Here is a 19,713-nt window from a genome sequence, read left to right as displayed (position 1 = left end):
TTCCCCCTCTGGTGTATGGAAGCTCAGTGATCCCACTGTCAGTCACACTTATGAGATTAAAAAGTCAACATTATAAGATAAATGTCTGTAATGTTAGAATAATTTTGAATTTTTATTTAATAATCATGACTTTTTATCTCATAATTTTTAATTCATCTCATAATTTCGATTTATTCTCTTATAACTGTGGTTTTTTATCTAATAATTATAACTTTTTATGCTATAATTATTAATTTATCGCATAATTTGGACTTTTTTCACATAATTTCAACTTTTTATTTCATAATTATGACTTTTTTATGACATTAATGAAATTTTATCTCATAATTGTGACTTTTTATGTGAAAGTTATAAATTTATCTCATTACTTCATCACTTTTTTTTAATCTATTTGACTTTATTTCATATGTTCCATGTGTTCCATGTTATTTATTTATATTTATTCTACTGACTTTTATTTGATATGTGTTAACATTTTATTGTTGTATTTTTTTTATTCTTGCAATGTTTTTTTTTATTGTTGTTTATTTTGTTTTTATTTTTGTCTGTGCTGTTTTAATTTTGCCGTATGAAATGCTTTGGGGTTGTAAGGCGTTATATAAACAAAGCTGAGCTGAGTTCAATAAAACTATTTAAAAACCCTCTTGGATTTGCTGAAAAATGTGCCGTCACATGGATTTCTGAGCTCATGAAACTTTTTAGAGATTCATGGTTCTCACAGAGCAGCAAATTACATTAAAAGCAGATCAACTTATTGATATTCTTATTCAATTCACATTGAATTGAGCATGATAAACTTTTTTAAAATTAAACTAAAGTGGGTTGATGTGTGGATGAGTTCGACAGTGGTGTAACTCATTTTATCTCCCGCTCCTGTCGAGATTAATCCCACATGTTCTTTTCCTGCTAGACAAGTCAAAGTATCAGTAAACAACATGCAGACTGTGTGTCTGTGCTGCCTATTGTGCAGAAAAATAGCAGCAAAAAGCAAGTTTTTGACTAAATATACCCAGAAAATTCAATCCAGCCAATGATCCATAATGCAAATGTGCCAAAAACAGTAGAGATTCAAAAAGTAACACACTGACATTTATTTAATAATGGTCATTTATACATCTTACATAATAAATGAGATGACAAATAGAAAAAAAAATACAAACCAGGAATAATAACAGTACTGCAGTATTCTGTACTTGCTGCTTGCAAGTGATATGTTCTGCATATATGAAAATGAACTTAATAAGTAAACCTTCATTCTTTTTGTTCTCTGCAGATTCTGCAAAAATGTCTAGCTTTGTTAATTCTGCAAGTTCGACTCTACAGGAGAGTCAAATATTCATGAGGTGAAAATTACATTGAGCAGAATTAAAAAGGAAATATCAGAAATGCACATAGTTTAGGGTCGATTTACAGAAGCCCTGAGAGGCAACTGAGAGAAAAAAAAACATTCTTGTGATCGATTTCTATTTTTCTTCAAGTCTGGTCCAAGTAATTTTTTTTCTCGTTTTTATGATTTAAGAACAGGCGACAAAAAGTTTCACCAGGATAATCTTTCTAACTTACTTTGTTTTTCATCCGTGAAAATGTGAAAAGTGTTGTTGTAATACCCATTTCAGCCACAAGAGGCTGAAGTGTACCACCACCCTGTGATCTAAACAAGACTAAAAGCATTCATGTTTTCTTCCACGTGGACTTTTAAAGTCTCCACGCCAAAAGAAACACACATAACATTTCACCTGCAAAAATGTTCTGAACAAGTCATGAAAAAAATCTAGAAAGATTGTCCTGGAAAACCGATTTATTTTTCTTAAGACTTATTTATCTTATTTTTCTCAGGTTATACGTATTTTGTAAAATGATATAATGTAAGACAACAGGCTGTTGGAACTGAAGTGACTAAAGCGACTGCAGGGCTGATTTTCAGACTGAGAGAGTCACTGGGGAGCGGTGAGGCATTCGCTTGTCAGTTCGTGGCTCTGGCACATCACTGATACGCTTTTCAGGTCCACCCAAAAAATCCCGAACACAGAAATCGTGAACAGTCTGCCAGCCAAATAAGTTCTCATTGTTTTAACATGTTTTCAACATATTTTCTAACATATATACTGTGTTTAGACAAAAAAAACTCTTTCCTTTGCAAGGACTTTAAGTCATTAAAACAGGACAAAAAACAATTTAAATCAGACTCCTGACTCCTTGACAGGCCAGATGTTTTTTCCTACTCTCCTCTCAGTGCCTCTGCAGTAATTCCATTAATGCTGGAGGATACTGCAACTAAATTCTCGTTGGAATATCAATTTAACAGTCAGAGCTAAGTGCAAATGTGCAAAATATGTTTCGACTTCAGGATTACTGTGAAATCCAATAATTTCCCCCCAAAAAAAAGGTTTCAGCCACACATTTATTATTTATTTATTTTATCTGTTGTATGGATTTAAATCGGTGTGCCTCACCACACGAGCAGCATAACAAATAAAACTCTCCCCTGAACCTTTTGGACTATAGAGTTGTAATTTAAATCACACATACCAATTTATGTTTGTAATATTTACAACCTTGATAATATACTAGAGAAACATTCCACAAAGTCTTCTTGGCAACTGATTCTATTTTTCCTTTATATAAATCAGTATCTAATGCAGAAATGTAATGTCATCTCGTTATGGGAAATAATAAAAAAAAACAGCCTATGTGATGTTTTTTTTGGCCCTTAAACAAAGACGAGAAAATAGTGTAAAGCTTAAATTAAAAAGAAGGCACAATCAAAATCTGTTATTTTGCATGTACAGTACCCAACCTCCCCGCTGTGTTATCTTTAAATATGTGAATTAATGCATCTCAGACAAATGCAGAGTGCACAACAGAGCATTTCTGGTAAACGTGGTGGTTAAAAACTTAACACAACCAGACAAACAAAGTAAAAACCACCGATGTGAAAACGCCTTGGCGGGAACCTTCATCGTTGTCCAGTCTTTTGTTCAATGCCGTGGCTGAATCGTTATTCAGAGAGGTATTAAAGTCACTGGTCAGTAACATTTGGCTGCAGTACGTCAGCGTCATGACGGTCAACGTGCCTCTGAATTAGTGCAAGAGAGTGAAGCTACTGCAGCACTGAGGCTCCTACACCTTCCTCTTCAGTTTTAAGGTCAGTTAGGGCAGGCAAAACGCACTCGTAATTGCACTTGAGGTTACTTAATGTAAAAGCTAGGTTTTTGTTTTTCATTTTCTGCTATTTTTTTCCCTCTCCATCAGCAGTCCTCTAGCTTCCCAAAAAGCCCTGCTGCATGCGTTCAGTCCTGCAGATCCCTCTCCAGGTATTTCTTCATTCGCTGACAGCGAGGACACGAGTCTCCGGGAGCCTTGCAGGTCAGGTGAAACACAGCCTTACAATCTTTACACCTGGTCAGAGACAAAAAAAAATAATTCCTAATATATTCAGGTAAATTCTTCTCTGACATAACTAACTAAGAGAGGATGAAACTAGAAGATGATTCAAAGACGATGCTTCACTTTGTTTTCTGTGTTGTGATTTGAGATCGCAGAGAACAGGAAGCAGTACTGGCTGATTTAACGCCTTCCATTCATGGTGTTCTACTATTGATTTATTTCAAAATCAGAAATACTTCACTGATCCCCGGGTGGAAACTGGGTTTCATTTCAACGACAAAAAAACAACTTGAAATTTATCATAGAGGTACTCAGAGACCTGTTGTACGAGAGTGTGGTTGAGTTTTCTAATAAAAAATTGCTAAAATTTGTGTAAAGTCTATGTAGAAATGAATGTGATATTGTTACGATTTTAGCATCTAATTATTAAAAATGCTGTACTGAAAGAACTTGAAAGTAAAATCAAATATAGGCCTCTGTGTTTCAACAAAGGACAATGAGAGAAAAAAGAAACTTTACCATTTTTAACAACCTTTGTGACCATTTGAGTATAGATTTCTGAGTTTACAAGGTACACCTGAATGCACCATGAGGTCTTTATCCCTGTGTGTGTCAAACTCTGACACAGACAGCAGAGGACAGCGTGCCTGTAAATTACCCCACAATGTGTCAAAGACTCTCAGCGTAGTTTTTTTTACAGTTTGACAGCCTTTCGATATTTACTCGCAAAACGGTAAATCTACCTGCATTTGGCGTTTGGCAGGGCTTAACGTTGGACCAAGAGAAACAGAAAATAGTGGTGACCAAACTGCAGACTGGAAAAACAGACGTGGACACAGACAAAGAAGTGGAAGAAAGATGCAGATGTTCCACATTGCAACACAACCAGCAGAGATATTTCAGGCCGACCACAGACGGTCAAACAGTTTGAAGCTGCTGTTGGAGCCCAAAGCCTCTATTTTCCTCCAACACCACGTCCTCTTTCACAAACTGTCGACTTTTGAGTCAAAGTAAGTGTGAGGATGAATAAAGGAATCGAGGAAAAGGGGAGGGTGGTGGCGCCCCTGGATAACATACCTGGTGGTGCTGTCAAACTGGAAGGGGAAGATGATGTCATTAGCGTGGCAAATCTGACAAATGAAGCCCCTCTGGGTGCACAGGTCGCAGTGGAACACGTGGTTGGAGGCATACTGCACAAGCGTCATCAGGTAGGTTGCGTATTCACCCTCTGCGATCTTAAAGACCACAAACACACACATTAAAGTCTGAAGGTGGCAGGTGATGGTGCAGGAACATAATCTACACCTCAGGTTACCTGTCGCAGGTCCATGACGCTGTACAGATGGCTCGACTCCAATAGGTACGTCCGCGGCTCCATTCTGGCAAAGAATTTACAAAAATAATAATAAAATGCCATAATAAAATATGGTAAAATGACAAACACATGTCCACACACACACACACACCTGGCTTGGAGTTTCTTGCAGGCGCCGCTGCGACAGGTGAGCAGGTAGTCGCCCAGCAGGCGTAGCCGCTGTCGCAGGCTGTGGGCCTGAGCCATGGACTCTGAATGCTTCACCAACTCAGGGTTCAGGTGCTCCAGGTTCAGCAGAGGCTCCTGCTGCACCTGAGCCAGCAGCTTCAGGGCCTTCTTAGACACCTGGAAACACACACACACACACAGGTCACACTCAAGAGGTCCGAACATGTTGGCCACAAATTCCATCCATCTGCGTTCAAGCAGATCGAAAATCATCCCAAATTAGTCAGCAGTTTGTTTGAAAGAGAGACTGAAGTAAAAAAATATTTAAAAGTAAAAGTAGCCACTGCATTGTCACTGACGTCAACGCTGCTCTACTTTTTACTAAACCTGTGTAGTTTAAAAAGTGGCCTGCATACGCTGCACCTACCTGTCGCTGTGTGAGGTCCCAGTTGTGCACCATGCGTGAAGGGATGATGGTGGTATCGCCATGGTGACAGGAGTCACAGTAGTACTGGCCCGAGAACTCACACAGCCTGGTTCTGCCCAGGGACGGACCAATCTGCTGGGGACACCCTGTGGACGATAAACGGTAAACAAACCTCAGACTGACAAATACAACACACACTGAACAGACTTCAGATCAGTGAAACCTACAAAGAATTGAGTCATGACGATGGTTTCAACAAGGATACATATTTTTTTTTGTCTTGACAGTCAGTAGACAAGAGGTGAACTATGATTAGATTTGTGTCGCAAGCTCTTCTCTCAGAAACATTCATTAAAAAAAAGTTTTCTTTGCTAATTTATACTGCAGTTGTGTAGAAAGGGGACAGAAAATGCTAAATTTGAATGAGGTGGTGGTTGGACAGATGAGGGCAACACCCACTACAAAGTCTACAATGTAATGGGTGATAAAATAATAACTAGTCATACAAGCTTGCTTCATGCTGGCTGTTGTCAGTTATCGAGTTGTCGAGTGTCTACATGTTTCATCAAGCTAAATGTCAGACTTTATAATGCCACCGTTTAACTAAATTTAAGGACAGTTTTGCTCATAAACATGGTCTAAACATCAAATGTGGAGAGGACTCTGAACATACATATATTGCCAATTCAAAATTATGCAAATCAGGCAACATTACAATAACTGGTTAAGTTGAAGAACGTTTGTCCAAATACATTGTTTATATTGGACTGATTGCTCCACTCTGTCGGTGGTGGAGTTGGACAGCTGTTTACCCGCCAATGTTTCCTACACACAGAGGCATCCAAGTTTAAGTCTTGTGGGAACAAATTTAAGTCCATGCTTACAGCATTCAATAAATAAACCTTTAAGACCTTCACAATTAGTAAATATGACTTTAAGACATTTTAAGACTTCTTAAGGACCTGTAGCCACCCTGAAAAATGTTTTAAACAATCAGAATGACAGGCAGCCCTAGATCAAAACACTAATCCTTCATTTGTCACAATGTGTATATTCAATCAAAAATAGATCGAAATAAGCTTTAAACTTCAATAACTGGAAACTAAGGTGAAATCGGCAACTCTCTTCTCTTCGTACGCTCTACTTGTGATGTCTGGTGTGTGTCCGAGGAAAAAAAGACAACACTATGAAGACGACACAGTGCATTTTTCAAAGAAGAATTTGAGACAGTTGTCAGAGCAAAAGTTTTCATCCAATCGAAATCCGATCATGGGTATGACACTCCTAATCCTTCACCATCACACAGCTGAGCCAGACTGGACTGGGCTGATCAGTTGTCATATTTGGAATCAACTCAACTCTGGTAATGACTGCATGTTCTTGCCATGATGTGGAGTAAAGTAATTATTACCTGCACATCTGAAGCTCTGCGTGTCCAGCCCCTTCTCTGAGGGCACTGTGCACAGATGTACCAGAAGCGCTCCATCTTCTTTCAGTCTGTGCTGCACCAGTCTGTGGAGGTTTCCAGTCACCCCGTGGCGTATCGCGGCCGGCTCCCCGGAGCCCCCGTCCTCCCCGCTCTCCAGGTACGAGTCCAGAGCTCCGCGGATCAAAACCCTCCAGGAGCGAGCCTCCTCTGCGTTCTCCGCCCTGAGCCTGAGCGTCTCCCTGATGGTCAGGAGTTTGAAAAACGCGGGCCCTCCCAGAGAGACGTCAGGCACCACGTCCCGGATTTCCTCAATAAGGTGGGTTTGTCGTAGAAACTTCCTCCCATCTTGCACCCGAAAGCCTTTCAAGGCCTCCAAGGACAGAGAGAAGACCAGAGGAACCCATGTCCGAGCCTCTGGATCTATGGAGAAGTATAAAACTGCCTCTTTGATGGCGTCCGTTTCCAAATCAGCAGTACGAGTCCAATCAAATTCCTGCACAGGAGGCGCCTCCTGTCCTCCACCTGTCCTCGAGTCGGAGGATGCGAAACCTCGCTCAGGGCTGGAGGGGGCGGAGGACGGCGACGACACATCCACACCGTTCTCACCGCAGGGCTGCAGTACCTCCCACTGCTCGTCCACGCGGCGGCATTTGTTGACAGCCTCAACTATCCGGTCCACCCAGTCCTCGGCTTCGTCGTGATTGGCTGCCCGGAGGTACAGACGCTTCCCGGGGAAGGCCAGCTCGAAGCGGCCCTCGGACAAGGTGATGCGAGCGTCCTCACATCGCACCAGGGAGCAGTTGTCGTAACACGTCCGCTCCTCTGCGTTCACATACATGCGGAACTCGAAGGGCGACAGCTCGCAGTAGTAGTCCCGCCACAAGCCCATCGCATTCCTTCGCTCCAGATGACCGAGCTTCAGCAAACCTCGGAACGGGTTGGACAGCCCTGATGCACAGACACGGATAAATGAAGTTAAAGAGTCCGCAAACGTTATGTTACATGAACTTAGGTGTACTTTCACATTATAGAGACTAGTTGCTGGGTGAGACCATGGCTGCCATGATTCTAGAATAAAAAAACAATATTTAATACCTCTTTTAATAGCATGGCAAAAAGAAAAAAGTCCTAGGCACAAAAAGTAGGATAATTTTTTTTGTTTTTATAATAAACAACCTAAACACAGTGCTGCTGGTGCAGAAAAAGTCTTAAGTGAGGTCTTGAATGAGCTTTTAGATCCTTTTTCTCATGGCTTTGGTACAATAATTAACAGATATTATATTGTTTGAAACATGTGGTATTGAAAACATGTACTTCTACACTTCTGACAACATTAGTGGAGACTAATTTTATTTTTTTCCGACTGTGTTTGACCTTGAATTCACAAGAAAAGAAAAAGATAAATATGAACAATGTTTAAAGGAAATTGCAGTGAAAAGATAAAACTTATCATAACTCTGCAAAACTCAAGAACAAGTACTGAAATGCATCCCGGAATCAACTATTTATACCACTGTTAATATTAGTATTGGCCACAAAAGTGACAAACATTAAAATATTCTTCCAAATAAGCTTTTCTGTGACAAACTGATTCGTCTCTTTAATTGCAAAAGACCTTTTACGGAACTGAGGAGAAGCCAACGCAGGGGGTTAAGACGATCTATAATACACAAATAATTTAATTCAGTATTATATCGGGCTGAACCAAATGTGTGTGTGTGGGGTTTTTTTTTGAGCCAAAGTTTCAGATTGAAGCTAAAGTAATTTTAAATGAGTCAGTGTTTCTTTTATTAAATTGACTGTCTGTAATTAATATAAGTCATTCGTTTCATTGACATAAATGTAATTTATGATGCTTCAGTCTTTGTTGCTATTTGATAATAAATAAAACAATTTGTACAGGGGCAAGTTTAAAAAAACAAAAAACATTTCATACACAAAAAACCCAGCAAACATTAATGTTTGGCCGTGTAGCGCAGTCTGATCTTTATCTGCAACTGTCCAGAAATACCAGGTTTAAACAGAATGAATTAACAGGCAACAAAATGAGGCTGTGCAAAATTCAATGCCAGCATTATGAACAAAGCTTCGTAGCTTAGAACTGGCTGGTACAGGTCCATCATTTTCTGTCATTAAAGAGCAATAACTTAATCATTCTCTCCTGTCTCAATTAAACAGGCGAGCTGTTATTGACCAGTCAAATAGTTGACTTATAAAATCTGTGGTGTAGTTTGATTATACAGTGGTTGTTCCTGGTGTTATGACCCTGTTAATAACTTCAAGCACTTCCTTGTTATAATTCAGTGTCACAAAGGTGTGACTCACTGACGTGACGTCTCGCAAGACATTTGATATTTGTTGCTTCCCAGTGTAATCTGGCCACATTCCAGTGAATTAGGTCACAACAGGTGTGTTTTCCCATTTGACAGCTGATGGAAAAAACCTGCTGTGACATCAGTGTTTCAGTTCCAATGAATATTTTCGGCATTTCATTCCAAAGTTTCCTGTTCTGCAGGAATGTTCTGCCCTGAATGATGAAAGCATTATTTACCTTTCAAATGATTATATATTTGGAATAACAATTAGAAGACAACCTTGTTCACATTGAAGATAACCCTGTGGAGCTTTTGACCACTGGGGGGCGCTATGAAGCAATGTTTTAACGAGCAGGTAAAAATACTTTCCCTGGTGCTGGTTTCTCACTATTCAACTGATTTACAAGTGATAGCAACACAGCAAAAAAGACAACAACTTTTGAGTAAAATCAGTGCTGCAAATGTTTTAGGCAGAGGGAAATGTTTAAATATCCCCATCACAATCTCCTAGAGTCCAGGGAGACATCTTCAAATGTTTTGTTTTTATTGACCAAAACTTCAAAACCTAAAGATATTCAGCTCTCAATAATATATGCAAAGAAAGTCAAGATTTTTTTTTTCATCATTTCTGCTTGAAAAAGCAGGTTTTTTTTTTAGGAACATGGAGATAAAATACCTATTTGTCTTCGATGGACGACGCTGGGAGGAGACGGAGAGACCTTGAGCTCAGCTGTGGGAGCGGCAGGAGGCACCTCGTCGTTGTCCGACACCTCCTCCAGATGGGGCTTGTAGATGTCGTCCTCAGAGATCCAGGAGCGGGAATGCTGCAAAGTGAACGACATGACAAGTTTTTCAAACTCTTTTGCCACCGCTGCCCCTTTCACAGCATTTCATAGTTTATTTAACCGATGCGACTACGACAGATGACGTGTGGACCTGGGAAAGTTTCACCTCGCGTTGCTGCAGCCTTCATGTTGATGCAATTCAGAATTGTTTCTTGTGAGTTGAAGGTGATACGGAAATGTACCTCAACAGAAAACATCCAGTCTATGCATCCAGTCCACAGAGCAGACCGGACAAAACAAGGTTAACAACATGTTGATTTCTCAGAATTGTTTATTTAAGAGCCCTGTCTTATTTTCTCTGTTGTATAACACTACTGCTCTTAAATAAAGCAAATGGAATGGAAAAAAAACTGCAGAGCGTGCAACATTTCTTATCTGATTGCTCGATTGATCGTCAGAAAAATCGTTAAATTACCCGATTACTAAAATAATCCATGGCTGCAGCCCTAAGTTGGAGTATAAAAAAATGAAACAGTGACTAAAATTTAGGAGTGGATGGAAGGAGGAGTTAAAGTGTAATGTTCTGCTGTGTTTGCTGCCAGTTTCCTCAACTCGCACCAAAGTCTAACTCACATCTAACACTATCACCTCACAATCTGTGAGAGAAGTGGACGACACAAGCGCCACAGTTAAGGAAGGCTCTCTTAAGTTGTGTTCAAATGCATTTTCAGTTTCCTTTTTACAGAAGTTTACATTTGGGTCCCCAAGTTCATGCGGTTGTTGGCCCCACTGGCCGCAGTGCTTAAAAAAATTTGCATCTATCCCTGGTTAGCCGCAGCTGTACTGTCTTTGTTTTCAAGAAAAAAAATTATGAGATTTAGATCAGATTTTCTTATTTGTTGGCCAGACCACAGAGGACACAACTGAGCAGAGCGTATTCCATAAATAGACCACAGTTTGTGAGTTCCTCTTCTGGTGTGTATTTGGGGGTTGACGTGTGAGAAACTAGATGAGCAACTAAATGAAACTACAATGAACGTCTCTGTTAAGGGTCATGTAAAGATAAGCACAAATTTCTCGCTATCTTGACAAGTTAAAATGGCCAAAGTGTGGCAACCACAGAAAGTCCCGTATTTGGGGTAAATGTTTTGACGTATCCTGGAGTGCTCCCTGCTTGGACGTCATGTGTTCAACAAACACGGAATAAAGGTTTTATTTTACACAGAGTGTATTCTATAATACAGAAAGATAACTTTCTGTTCTTTATTTCATGCACAACATCCTGCCACAGGAGCTTAATCTACCTTTAATCTAACTTTAATCTAACTTTAATCTGACAGTCACCATTACTGCAGCAGGAATAACTCATGATCTCCTTAAGTGGGGAAAAAACATTACAGGTTGACAGCACAAATTTTTCCATGAATTTTTGAACAGCTTGTGTTGATTTTCCAGCATCAAGAGTCACACAACTTATTCGTCAGTTCCTCAGTGGGAATAACCACAAAGCAATTCAGGAGCAAAGGCAATTCTGCATTTCCTCTTTCTGTAAAATCCTAATCATCTTCTATTACCATTTTACAATTTCTGTCTTAAAACTACTGCAAGGAACTTAGACGTTCTGTTGATTTTGGAGCCCCTGTGGACAAAGGCAGTAGTTTTTCCACTGTAAAATCAAATTATCTCAATAAAAATCTCCTCCTGCTTCTTTTTAACTGGCTAAGAAACAACTCTGACTGGAACTTTGACTGGAAAAATGTAAGAACAGACTTGTTTCATGTGATTTCAAGGAGAATGCGACACAGTGGCGGGCATTAAGAATAAGTACGCAGAAATAGCGGATCATCTTGCAGATGGTTTTGTTTGTTTATGTCAGTCATACAGGGGCATCAGTATTACACAAAAAAAAACCTTGTGGCTGTAAGTTGCAGTCAGGAAACAGAACTAACAGACAGTAGAATGTGTGACACACAGACTTAAATTGAATCACATGATGTGATTTCATAGATAAGCCTGTGGCTTTGTTCATCTCTGTGTTATTTTCAACTAAAAGCAAATCTACTTACTGACAGAGAATCTGAGGACAACTTCCTGCTCAGGACGCTGGTGGAGCGACGTGGAGGTTGATGAACTGCAGGCTCTGAGGGGCTCTTCTCCGAGGTTTCTGCATCTTTCTCTTCCTGGACAGGCTCAGCTCTCTCCTGAACGTCGTCTGTACATACTTCCTCTACAGGCTCCACAGGCTCACTGACTGTAGGGAGCGCGTCTGTGTCCAAGTGCAACTCAGGGGCAGCACTGACGCACACTTCAGACGGCAAGCAGTTCACGTGGTTCTCCTCAGATGGCGGCAGCTCGAGGGGCATCTGTGGCGGCTCTGAATCAGACAGCACGGAGTTCGAGGGCTGGTCTTGGGATGGTGTCGGGGGACCCTGCGTCTCGCTGTCAGAGCCACTGAAAATGGCCGTCTCAGAGAACTGATCTGGACACGTGCTGGAGACAAAGGAGTCTTCCCGCATGGAGTCCTGACTGCAGGGGCCGCTCTCCCGAAAATCAGTCAGAGAGCTGCAGGGACGAGGACAAGTCATGATCAGTAATGAACCTTTATATTTAAGTGCTAACTTGTCATATCTGCCCTGTGCAATTTTTATTTCCATAGCCTAAAAGGTGAACCACAAATGTATTAAGCTTTATTATGATAACGACATAAAATTAAAAGAGAAAGGCAATTAAATTGTTATGACCTCATCAAAAAAAATAAATATCCTCAAACAAAATCTTCAATTTAAATAAAGTGATTAATCAGATTAAATTAGTCTTCTTTTTATTATTGAATCTACTTTGCTGACCTAACACAACTTGTCAGTTTTGTCAACAAAAATGTAATTTATGGTGCTGTTAGACTGCTGTTAAAACAGGTGCTTGCCTCCCGTCCGGGTGCAGCAAGCAGGAGAACAAACAGCTGTTGACTGCAGTGAAACTATTATTTTTGGAAGGCTAAACACAAACAAATATGAATCAAAGCTGAATAATTCATTTGATAAAGATATGAATTTTAGTAATTACTGAAAGCTGCAACAAGTAGCTGATTACTTGTCAACTACTGAATTAATTGCCAAATATTTTGATATGACTATCAGTTTAAAAAACTCAAAATTCTCTGATTTCAGCTTCTTAAATGTGAATATTTTCTGGTTTCTTCAGTCCTCTAACAGTTAGTTAGAAGACACACTTACTCCTTCTGTGTCCTCTTGGTGTTGATGTTGACATTAATGGACATGCCCAGGTCACATGAAGACCACTGCTCTCCCGTCGGGCTGCGGGGGTCCTGCCCCTGCAGAAGGCTGTCAGAGCTCAAGCTGGAGGAGAGCTGAGAGGAGCCTGTGGTGTCCAGGCTCAAATTAGACGAGTTGAGTGCAGTCCGACCTCCCTGTAACACACTCGACCCCCTCTCCACTCTCTGCATATCCAGTGCATCCGATGAACTCGAAGACTGAGACACCGTATCCCATGATTCTTTGCGCGCGGGCTTAGAGGCAGGAAGGTCTCCGCCGTTGATGGGCAGGTCAAGCGCGTCCGCCTGGAGCACGGGGCAGAGTCCGGCGAGAGCCAGCGGCGTGGTGGTCCACTCGTTGAGGACAGCCGACTTGTACGAAAGGCTGAACGTGAGCGAGGCCAGACCCTGGAGGTAGCTGAGCAGGACTTCCCGCTCCTCGGCGTTCAGGAGCAAGGCGCTGGGCTGATAGTGCGCCCGCAGCTTGGAGTCCTCCCGGAACAGCGAAGCAAGGTAGCACTCCAGCAGGCCGTGGTTCAGAGCCAGCCGCAGCCACGCTCGGCAGCGACCCACATCTGTCCCCACGAAGCTGATCTTCTCCAGCTCTGTGATGACATCACTGGGGAGTAAACAGAGACTGTTAGGACACTTTGCACTTTGTATATTCTGTTTGCTATCACAGACAAAAACACAGCAAATCATCAAATTAGACAGGCAGGAATCAGTGAATGTTTGGCATTTTTACTTGAAAAATTAAAGGACCAGTGTGTAATAATTACAGGAATTTATGTACATAAAGGAGATATATTATATATAAGTATGTTATTTATTATTATCAATCAACATAAACTCATAATCTATATGTTCCCGTTACTTCAGAAATAGCCATTTATAGTTACATACTGTCGGGTCGACTAACTAACCGTGTAACTAGCGGACACGCTGCACTAACAGTGAGTCTTGGGAAGCCCATGGCGACCTTACGTAGACGCCGCAGTGTAAACACGGAAGTAGACGGGGAGGATAGATGCGGGTGATTGCTGGCAGCGTTGTGAACCTTGACTGGCACAGTTTTGACAAATGGAGGATCATACATACACTGTACCAAAACAAAAAGCAGCTGACAGTGAATCCCCGTCATCCAAGAAGTGGAGACGCGAAGAAAGTAAACGCAAGCATGACAGGAAACGGCAAAAACACGAATCAACATCGGCATAGCGTTTATGGATCGCTGATGGAGGACAAACGTTTTCACAGTGACGCCGAGGTTGCCTGTTTTCTGCTGGACAGGTTATTCATCCTACACACATAATTGTAGTTTGTTGTGAGATAGCTTTCGCTCGCCATTTTGTCCGCTGACAGCCACCATACTCTTGGTGAGAGAGGGGCGGTGTCGGGGTAAATCCTCTTAGTTGCAATCTAAGGTTTGAACGTTAGATGCCACTGGAAATCACACACTTCTCCTTTAATGGACAAATTAAACAATTATCAAAATAGTTGACAATTGAGCCTTCCTAAGTCCCGCCCCTTTTTGCTCTGTGCTCCAATGACAGTTGAAGAAGCTTGGTACTTCAGTTAAAATACAAGCGTATCACAGTCCAGGGGTATGATTCAATATATTGCCTCGCTACTGTAAGCGGTTATATTTTAACTTTTTGCGTGGTTGGAGATGTATCTTGGCTGTGTAGCAACTATTATGCTCTCTGTCACAGAAAATTTTCACTATGAGGAGTTTTTAACTGGTTATGAAAGTCACTGATGTCTCTGTACATCCTATATAAGTTAACAAGACCATCTGCAAGAACATTAAAATATAAATAATTAGACTAAACTGTCCTAATCAGTAGAACTTTAGAATTTGAGGGGCATAAACAAGGGGAGAAATTCTGCTCTGAATATATGCAATCATTACAGTTCAGTCTATATGATGGCTTTAATATTGATAAATACATAATTAAATTTGGCAAAATTTACATTTTGTTATTTTATTTTTTAAAAGTCAAAATTACTTCTAATAGTCATGGAATTGTGGCACTTCTAGTGTTTACTGTCTGCTGATAATTATTCAACTACTCGTTTCAGCTCTAATGATGTGCTTTTAGCAGAAAGAAGGACTTTACCGGTGGGTGACGGTCTTGAGGAGGCTCCAGAAGAAAGGCTGAGGGAGGGGTCCGCGGTCTCCCTTCCTCCCCCGGCCCCCGGCCTCCAAGCGGACGTACTTGCTCTTGATACCGTGGATGAAGATGGCCTCCAGGGCGCAGCAGAGGAGGTTTGCGTCCCCGTCATCGCTGGTGACCACAGCGTCTGACGTCACATATCGTTTCTGCAGGGCTTTGAGTGACTGGGCCAACTTCTCTTTGATCTGCATGACAATGAGTGGCAGAGGGAATGTTTTTTTTTTCATCATCAGCTTCCTTGTTTGTTTTGGGAGACATGTCATCTAAGGCGTGGTTCTGAAGCAGGATGACAGACTGACAAACACTTCTCTGCTCACCAGAACACATCGGAGGCACGTTTTATGTGCAATAAAGAAAACAGCCAGTACATTTTCTGCATTCCAATTTGCAGCGTGATGAGGACTAGATGGAGTAAGGTCAGTAGCCGTGTTGTTATGAAACACGGTCTGTAGATTAACCTGCTGTCACATGATGCCCACTGTCAGCTGACATGGAACAACAGAACATACACATATAACAAGCAAACCAACGTTGTGCAACAGGTTGCAGAATAAAACTGACTCTTCAGCAACAGCAACACTTCAAAAGTCACAGTGTTCTCGACATGAAGCACTGAAGCACCCTTCTACTGTGCTTCACTTGGCAGGACCTGAACAACTCAGCTTAAAACGATTTCTGGAGTAACAAATCCTCCCAGCTTCCTGACTCACAGACATTAAAGGAATAGTTTGGATTATTTTACGTGGAGCTGTATGAGATGTTTATTGACAGTCAGTGTGTTACCTACAGGAGACAGCGGTCAGCATGCTCACAGTTTGCAGAAGCATTGAGAAGCACAATCCTGGAAGCTAAGCAAAGTTCTGCTGTGGACAGGATCAGCAGCAAAATGTATTTTAGCTACTTAAAAAAAAGGCCCATCTAAAAAAATCTAAATCTGTTTGAGTCTAAATTATATTTAGAATATTTTCATGACTTTATCTTGCTGTCAGAGAACCTTTATTATTGAGAAACTGCTGTTTTATAAGCCAAATACTGCTCTCTCCAAACAAACCAGACTCCATTGGAAATATCAATAGGTTTTAGCTCATAGGACACAGGAGTTGCTGGTCAACTGTCGCCTCGACTTGTTTGTTTATTTGTGCTAACGTGTGGCTTTGCTGGATCCAAACTAACCTGCTATTGTTTTGTCATTGAGTGATCGTGTCTCCTTAAAAGCATTAGATTGTCCGTTAAACTTTCTGAAATAACAATGTAAGCATGCAGGGTTCCTTCAGCTCTTTAAGTGTAAAATTCTGAATTAAATATTTCCAGACTCTCAATCACACCTCAATGGTTATTACTGTATAAAAGTAACTGCAAAAAAAAGTTTAGAGAATTCCTTTATGCCTGCAATTACTCAATCTATATTGTTAATTTGTTTATTTCTTCTGGATGTTTATATGAACTTTTTTTGATCAAGATTATTTAATGGTCACTAATTTCAATGCCAGGAAACAAACAAATATGTTGACAAGATCATTTAATTTCAAATGATAAAGACAAAGATTTTTGAAAATAGATTAAATAGATAAAAGACTTTTGGTTTAAGTGTGTGATTGTGGATCTGAAACACCAGATTATGCTGAAAATCAAGCACTTATCAGGGAGTATATTCAAATTAAAGCAATTCCTTGTCTAACCTTGATACTGTAGTGGTGACAATTACGCATTTTCCAAACTTTGTGCAAAACCTGAATATGACACAGGCAAGGTAACGGATCACCGAGTTCAGTGCCGAAAGTGGTGTAATTTTGAGCACAGCTGAGTACAGTTACAACAGTAAAATTACAACATGTCCGACTAATGTCACAACAACTTAAGAACATTCAGTGGAAATCCACCCAAGAAGCCATTAGAGCCGATCTAACATACATTCACCAGCAGTACCACAGCAACAATAAAAGAGAAAACAAGCAGAAAGAAGAGATGTGCATGTGGTAACTGGATCTCTGCACACAGAGAAAAGCTTGTGGATTTACCTGTTTGACATCTTTAGCCTCTGGTGGCGTATCTGGCATCTGTGTGGCTAGCATGGCACCTCCTGGGAAGGTTTACTCCCGCATGGCACACTGGAGCACAAAAACAAGAACTGAACTTTGACAAATGCAACACGAGACTCTTTTCATCACTCAGACGACTCTGCCAACAAACATACTGACCTCCGCTTCCCTGTTGAAATTACTTTCGACATTTAAGATGAATAAACAAGTAGTGCGAGCGTGTGTGTCCCAGCAGACAAAGGAGGCATGTGATGATAAGGAAACAGTTTTTCTTTTCCCTGTTCCTCCTCACTTCATGCTACCGGCATATTTGCCACTGAGCCATCGTTATGTTTTCCATCACAAGACTCTGAATTCTGTGACATATCTGTAATGTCATGGTTTCACTGAGTAACCACTTTGAAACGGAGTCATGTGAGGAGCTGATTAAAGAGGGTGTCTGCAGGGAAGTGGCTCCACAATGCTGCAGAGCCAACTTCCCCTATCAAAAGCACTGAGAGTAAATTAGCATGCCACACAGACTCCCTGACATGATCACACCCTGAAAAGATTACTCTAAATACTTCAAGTGCTGCAAACGAAAACAGATGCATTTAACAACAGTGGGGAGGCAAGTCGGGGGTTGCATGACTTGTGAAATAATGCCTTAAACAAGGGCGCCAAAACTACGCAAACATTTTCTGCTTTGCACATTGTCTGCACTTCTGCAACACACTTCATTCAAGAGAATGAAATCTTACATTCATTGGGAAAACACGTCTATCTAGATTACAAAACATACCTGAATTTGGCAACAGCCACATAAAACCATTCACCCCATCCCTTATAATACTGTTTTTTATCATTACACTGTAGTTTTGCTGTAATAATTACCCTATTTTGTTTGAGTTTACAGCACCATACTGTGTTGATTACTGTATTGTAATTTTACTTTTCTTTAAGATTTTCCAGACCCAAACTGATAGATAGATAGATAGATAGATAGATAGATAGATAGATAGATAGATAGATAAAAATGTCCTGCTTGCCCAGGGCAAGTAAGTCTAATCAAGCTGTTCAAATATTGTGATAACTGATCTTTGGGTTTTGGTCTGACAAAACAAGACATTTGACGACATTATCTTGGTCTTCAAAAACTCGATGGACATTTTTACTCTTCTCTGACATTTTATAGACTTAAGAGTTCTAGACATGAAATGATAATTAACTTCGGTCTTCGTTTCTGTTTGATCACTGTTTACCTGATCACTTGGCTGACCAGCTGAAATGAAAAAGAAATGTGTGGCTGAATAATGAACAGTATATTTTTACTGGTAATTTTAATAATAATAATTAACTATAATGATTAATAATAATTAAATAAATACATTTTAAAACAAAACATTGTACAACTTGAATTAAGAAACAGGAAAAAATATACATGAAAAGAAACAAGTTCTAGTAAAAAAAAAAAATATCAGTCATATAACAATATAGACTGACACAACTGTGCTAAACCAATATTGATGATATCAGCCAGCCTATATATCTGTCTGGCTCTAGTTTTTTTTTTTTTTTTTTGGTTGTTACAAAAACCTGCATTGGCAAAATATTAAGCTATATATTTATATTTTTCTGAAAGTTTTTTTTTTTTTAAATCTATTTATTCATGTGTTCACTGAAATGAAAGTAGATGCACTGTACTGGAAGAATATTCCACAAGTGACATGTTTATCTCCCAGTGTTGTGTCTTAGTTGGCTTGCAAGTATAGTTTTGACAGAATGATTCAAACACTCCAGGAGGAATCGCAGAATTTGTCATGTTAGCCTCTGATTTGGGCGTGTGGACATTCAAGCTTGATAGAGAAGGCGGACACATCGTAATATTATGCACCAAAAACCAAAACGCGCCCTGTAAACCACGAGTTATATAACAGTTAGCAGGTTAAAGCAGTAAAACATGACACTGACAGACCGCCTGACTGCAGCAACAAACGTTAAGCAGCTACATTAGCTACGATGCTAATGTTAGCTTCCTTACCGAAACAGGTTGGCTAACTTGGCATTAAGATCCAGAGACAGCCGCGTATCCTCCGTAAATTATATTAAAGTCGGAACATTTACGTTAAAGATCCGTCAGTGCGTACAGTCGCTTTCCATTGCTTCTGTTACAACACCCCAAAAAACGCAAAAAAATAAAAATAAAAAAAGCGTTAACTAAGATTTGTTTTCAGGAGAGGGTGAGACGCTCTCTTGTGACTGTTCTGTCCTGCCGAGCCGATGACAGATGCATCATGGGAACTGGACGAGACAAGTGATGCCTTCAGGCTCTCTCGGAAATACAGGAAAAGTGAGATTGCAAATATTCCGGAATTAATTACATATGGAATTATTGACTGATCTTAATCATTTATCAATCGG

At 40.3% G+C, this 19,713-nt stretch overlaps 1 protein-coding gene across 1 annotated transcript; it reads right to left on the bottom strand.

Moving 5' to 3' along the window:
- Nucleotides 1-1,067: 1,067 nt before the first annotated feature.
- Nucleotides 1,068-19,506, bottom strand: plekhm1 (pleckstrin homology domain containing, family M (with RUN domain) member 1). The gene is made up of 12 exons (XM_084741094.1): nt 19,334-19,506; nt 17,293-17,382; nt 15,218-15,459; nt 13,060-13,716; nt 11,893-12,388; nt 9,718-9,865; nt 6,709-7,674; nt 5,298-5,443; nt 4,854-5,047; nt 4,703-4,766; nt 4,465-4,622; nt 1,068-3,399 (listed from the first exon to the last, which is right to left on the bottom strand). The coding sequence occupies exons 2-12, from the start codon at nt 17,344-17,346 to the stop codon at nt 3,291-3,293; spliced, it is 3,234 nt and encodes a 1,077-aa protein (XP_084597220.1). The 5' UTR covers nt 17,347-17,382; nt 19,334-19,506; the 3' UTR covers nt 1,068-3,290.
- Between the last annotated feature and the right edge of the window lie 207 nt (nt 19,507-19,713).

Source organism: Lutjanus erythropterus, chromosome 17 (assembly GCF_056507025.1).
Source record: "Lutjanus erythropterus isolate fLutEry1 chromosome 17, fLutEry1.hap2, whole genome shotgun sequence".
NCBI lineage: Eukaryota > Metazoa > Chordata > Actinopteri > Lutjaniformes > Lutjanidae > Lutjanus > Lutjanus erythropterus.
The sequence above is the reverse complement of the archived record's forward strand: the minus strand, read 5'-3'. Positions and strand labels throughout refer to the sequence as shown.

What these genes read in the sequence shown, in the direction of transcription:
- plekhm1 (XM_084741094.1), bottom strand. Translation starts at nt 17,346, where the DNA reads ATGCTAGCCACACAGATGCCAGATACGCCACCAGAGGCTAAAGATGTC. An exon ending in CGTCCATCGAAGACAAATAG is followed by an intron (nt 7,675 to 9,717) that starts GTATTTTATCTC and finishes TCTGTGCATCAG; the next exon opens with GGCTGTCCAACCCGTTCCGA. An exon ending in GGGACCTCACACAGCGACAG is followed by an intron (nt 5,048 to 5,297) that starts GTAGGTGCAGCG and finishes GTGTGTTTCCAG; the next exon opens with GTGTCTAAGAAGGCCCTGAA.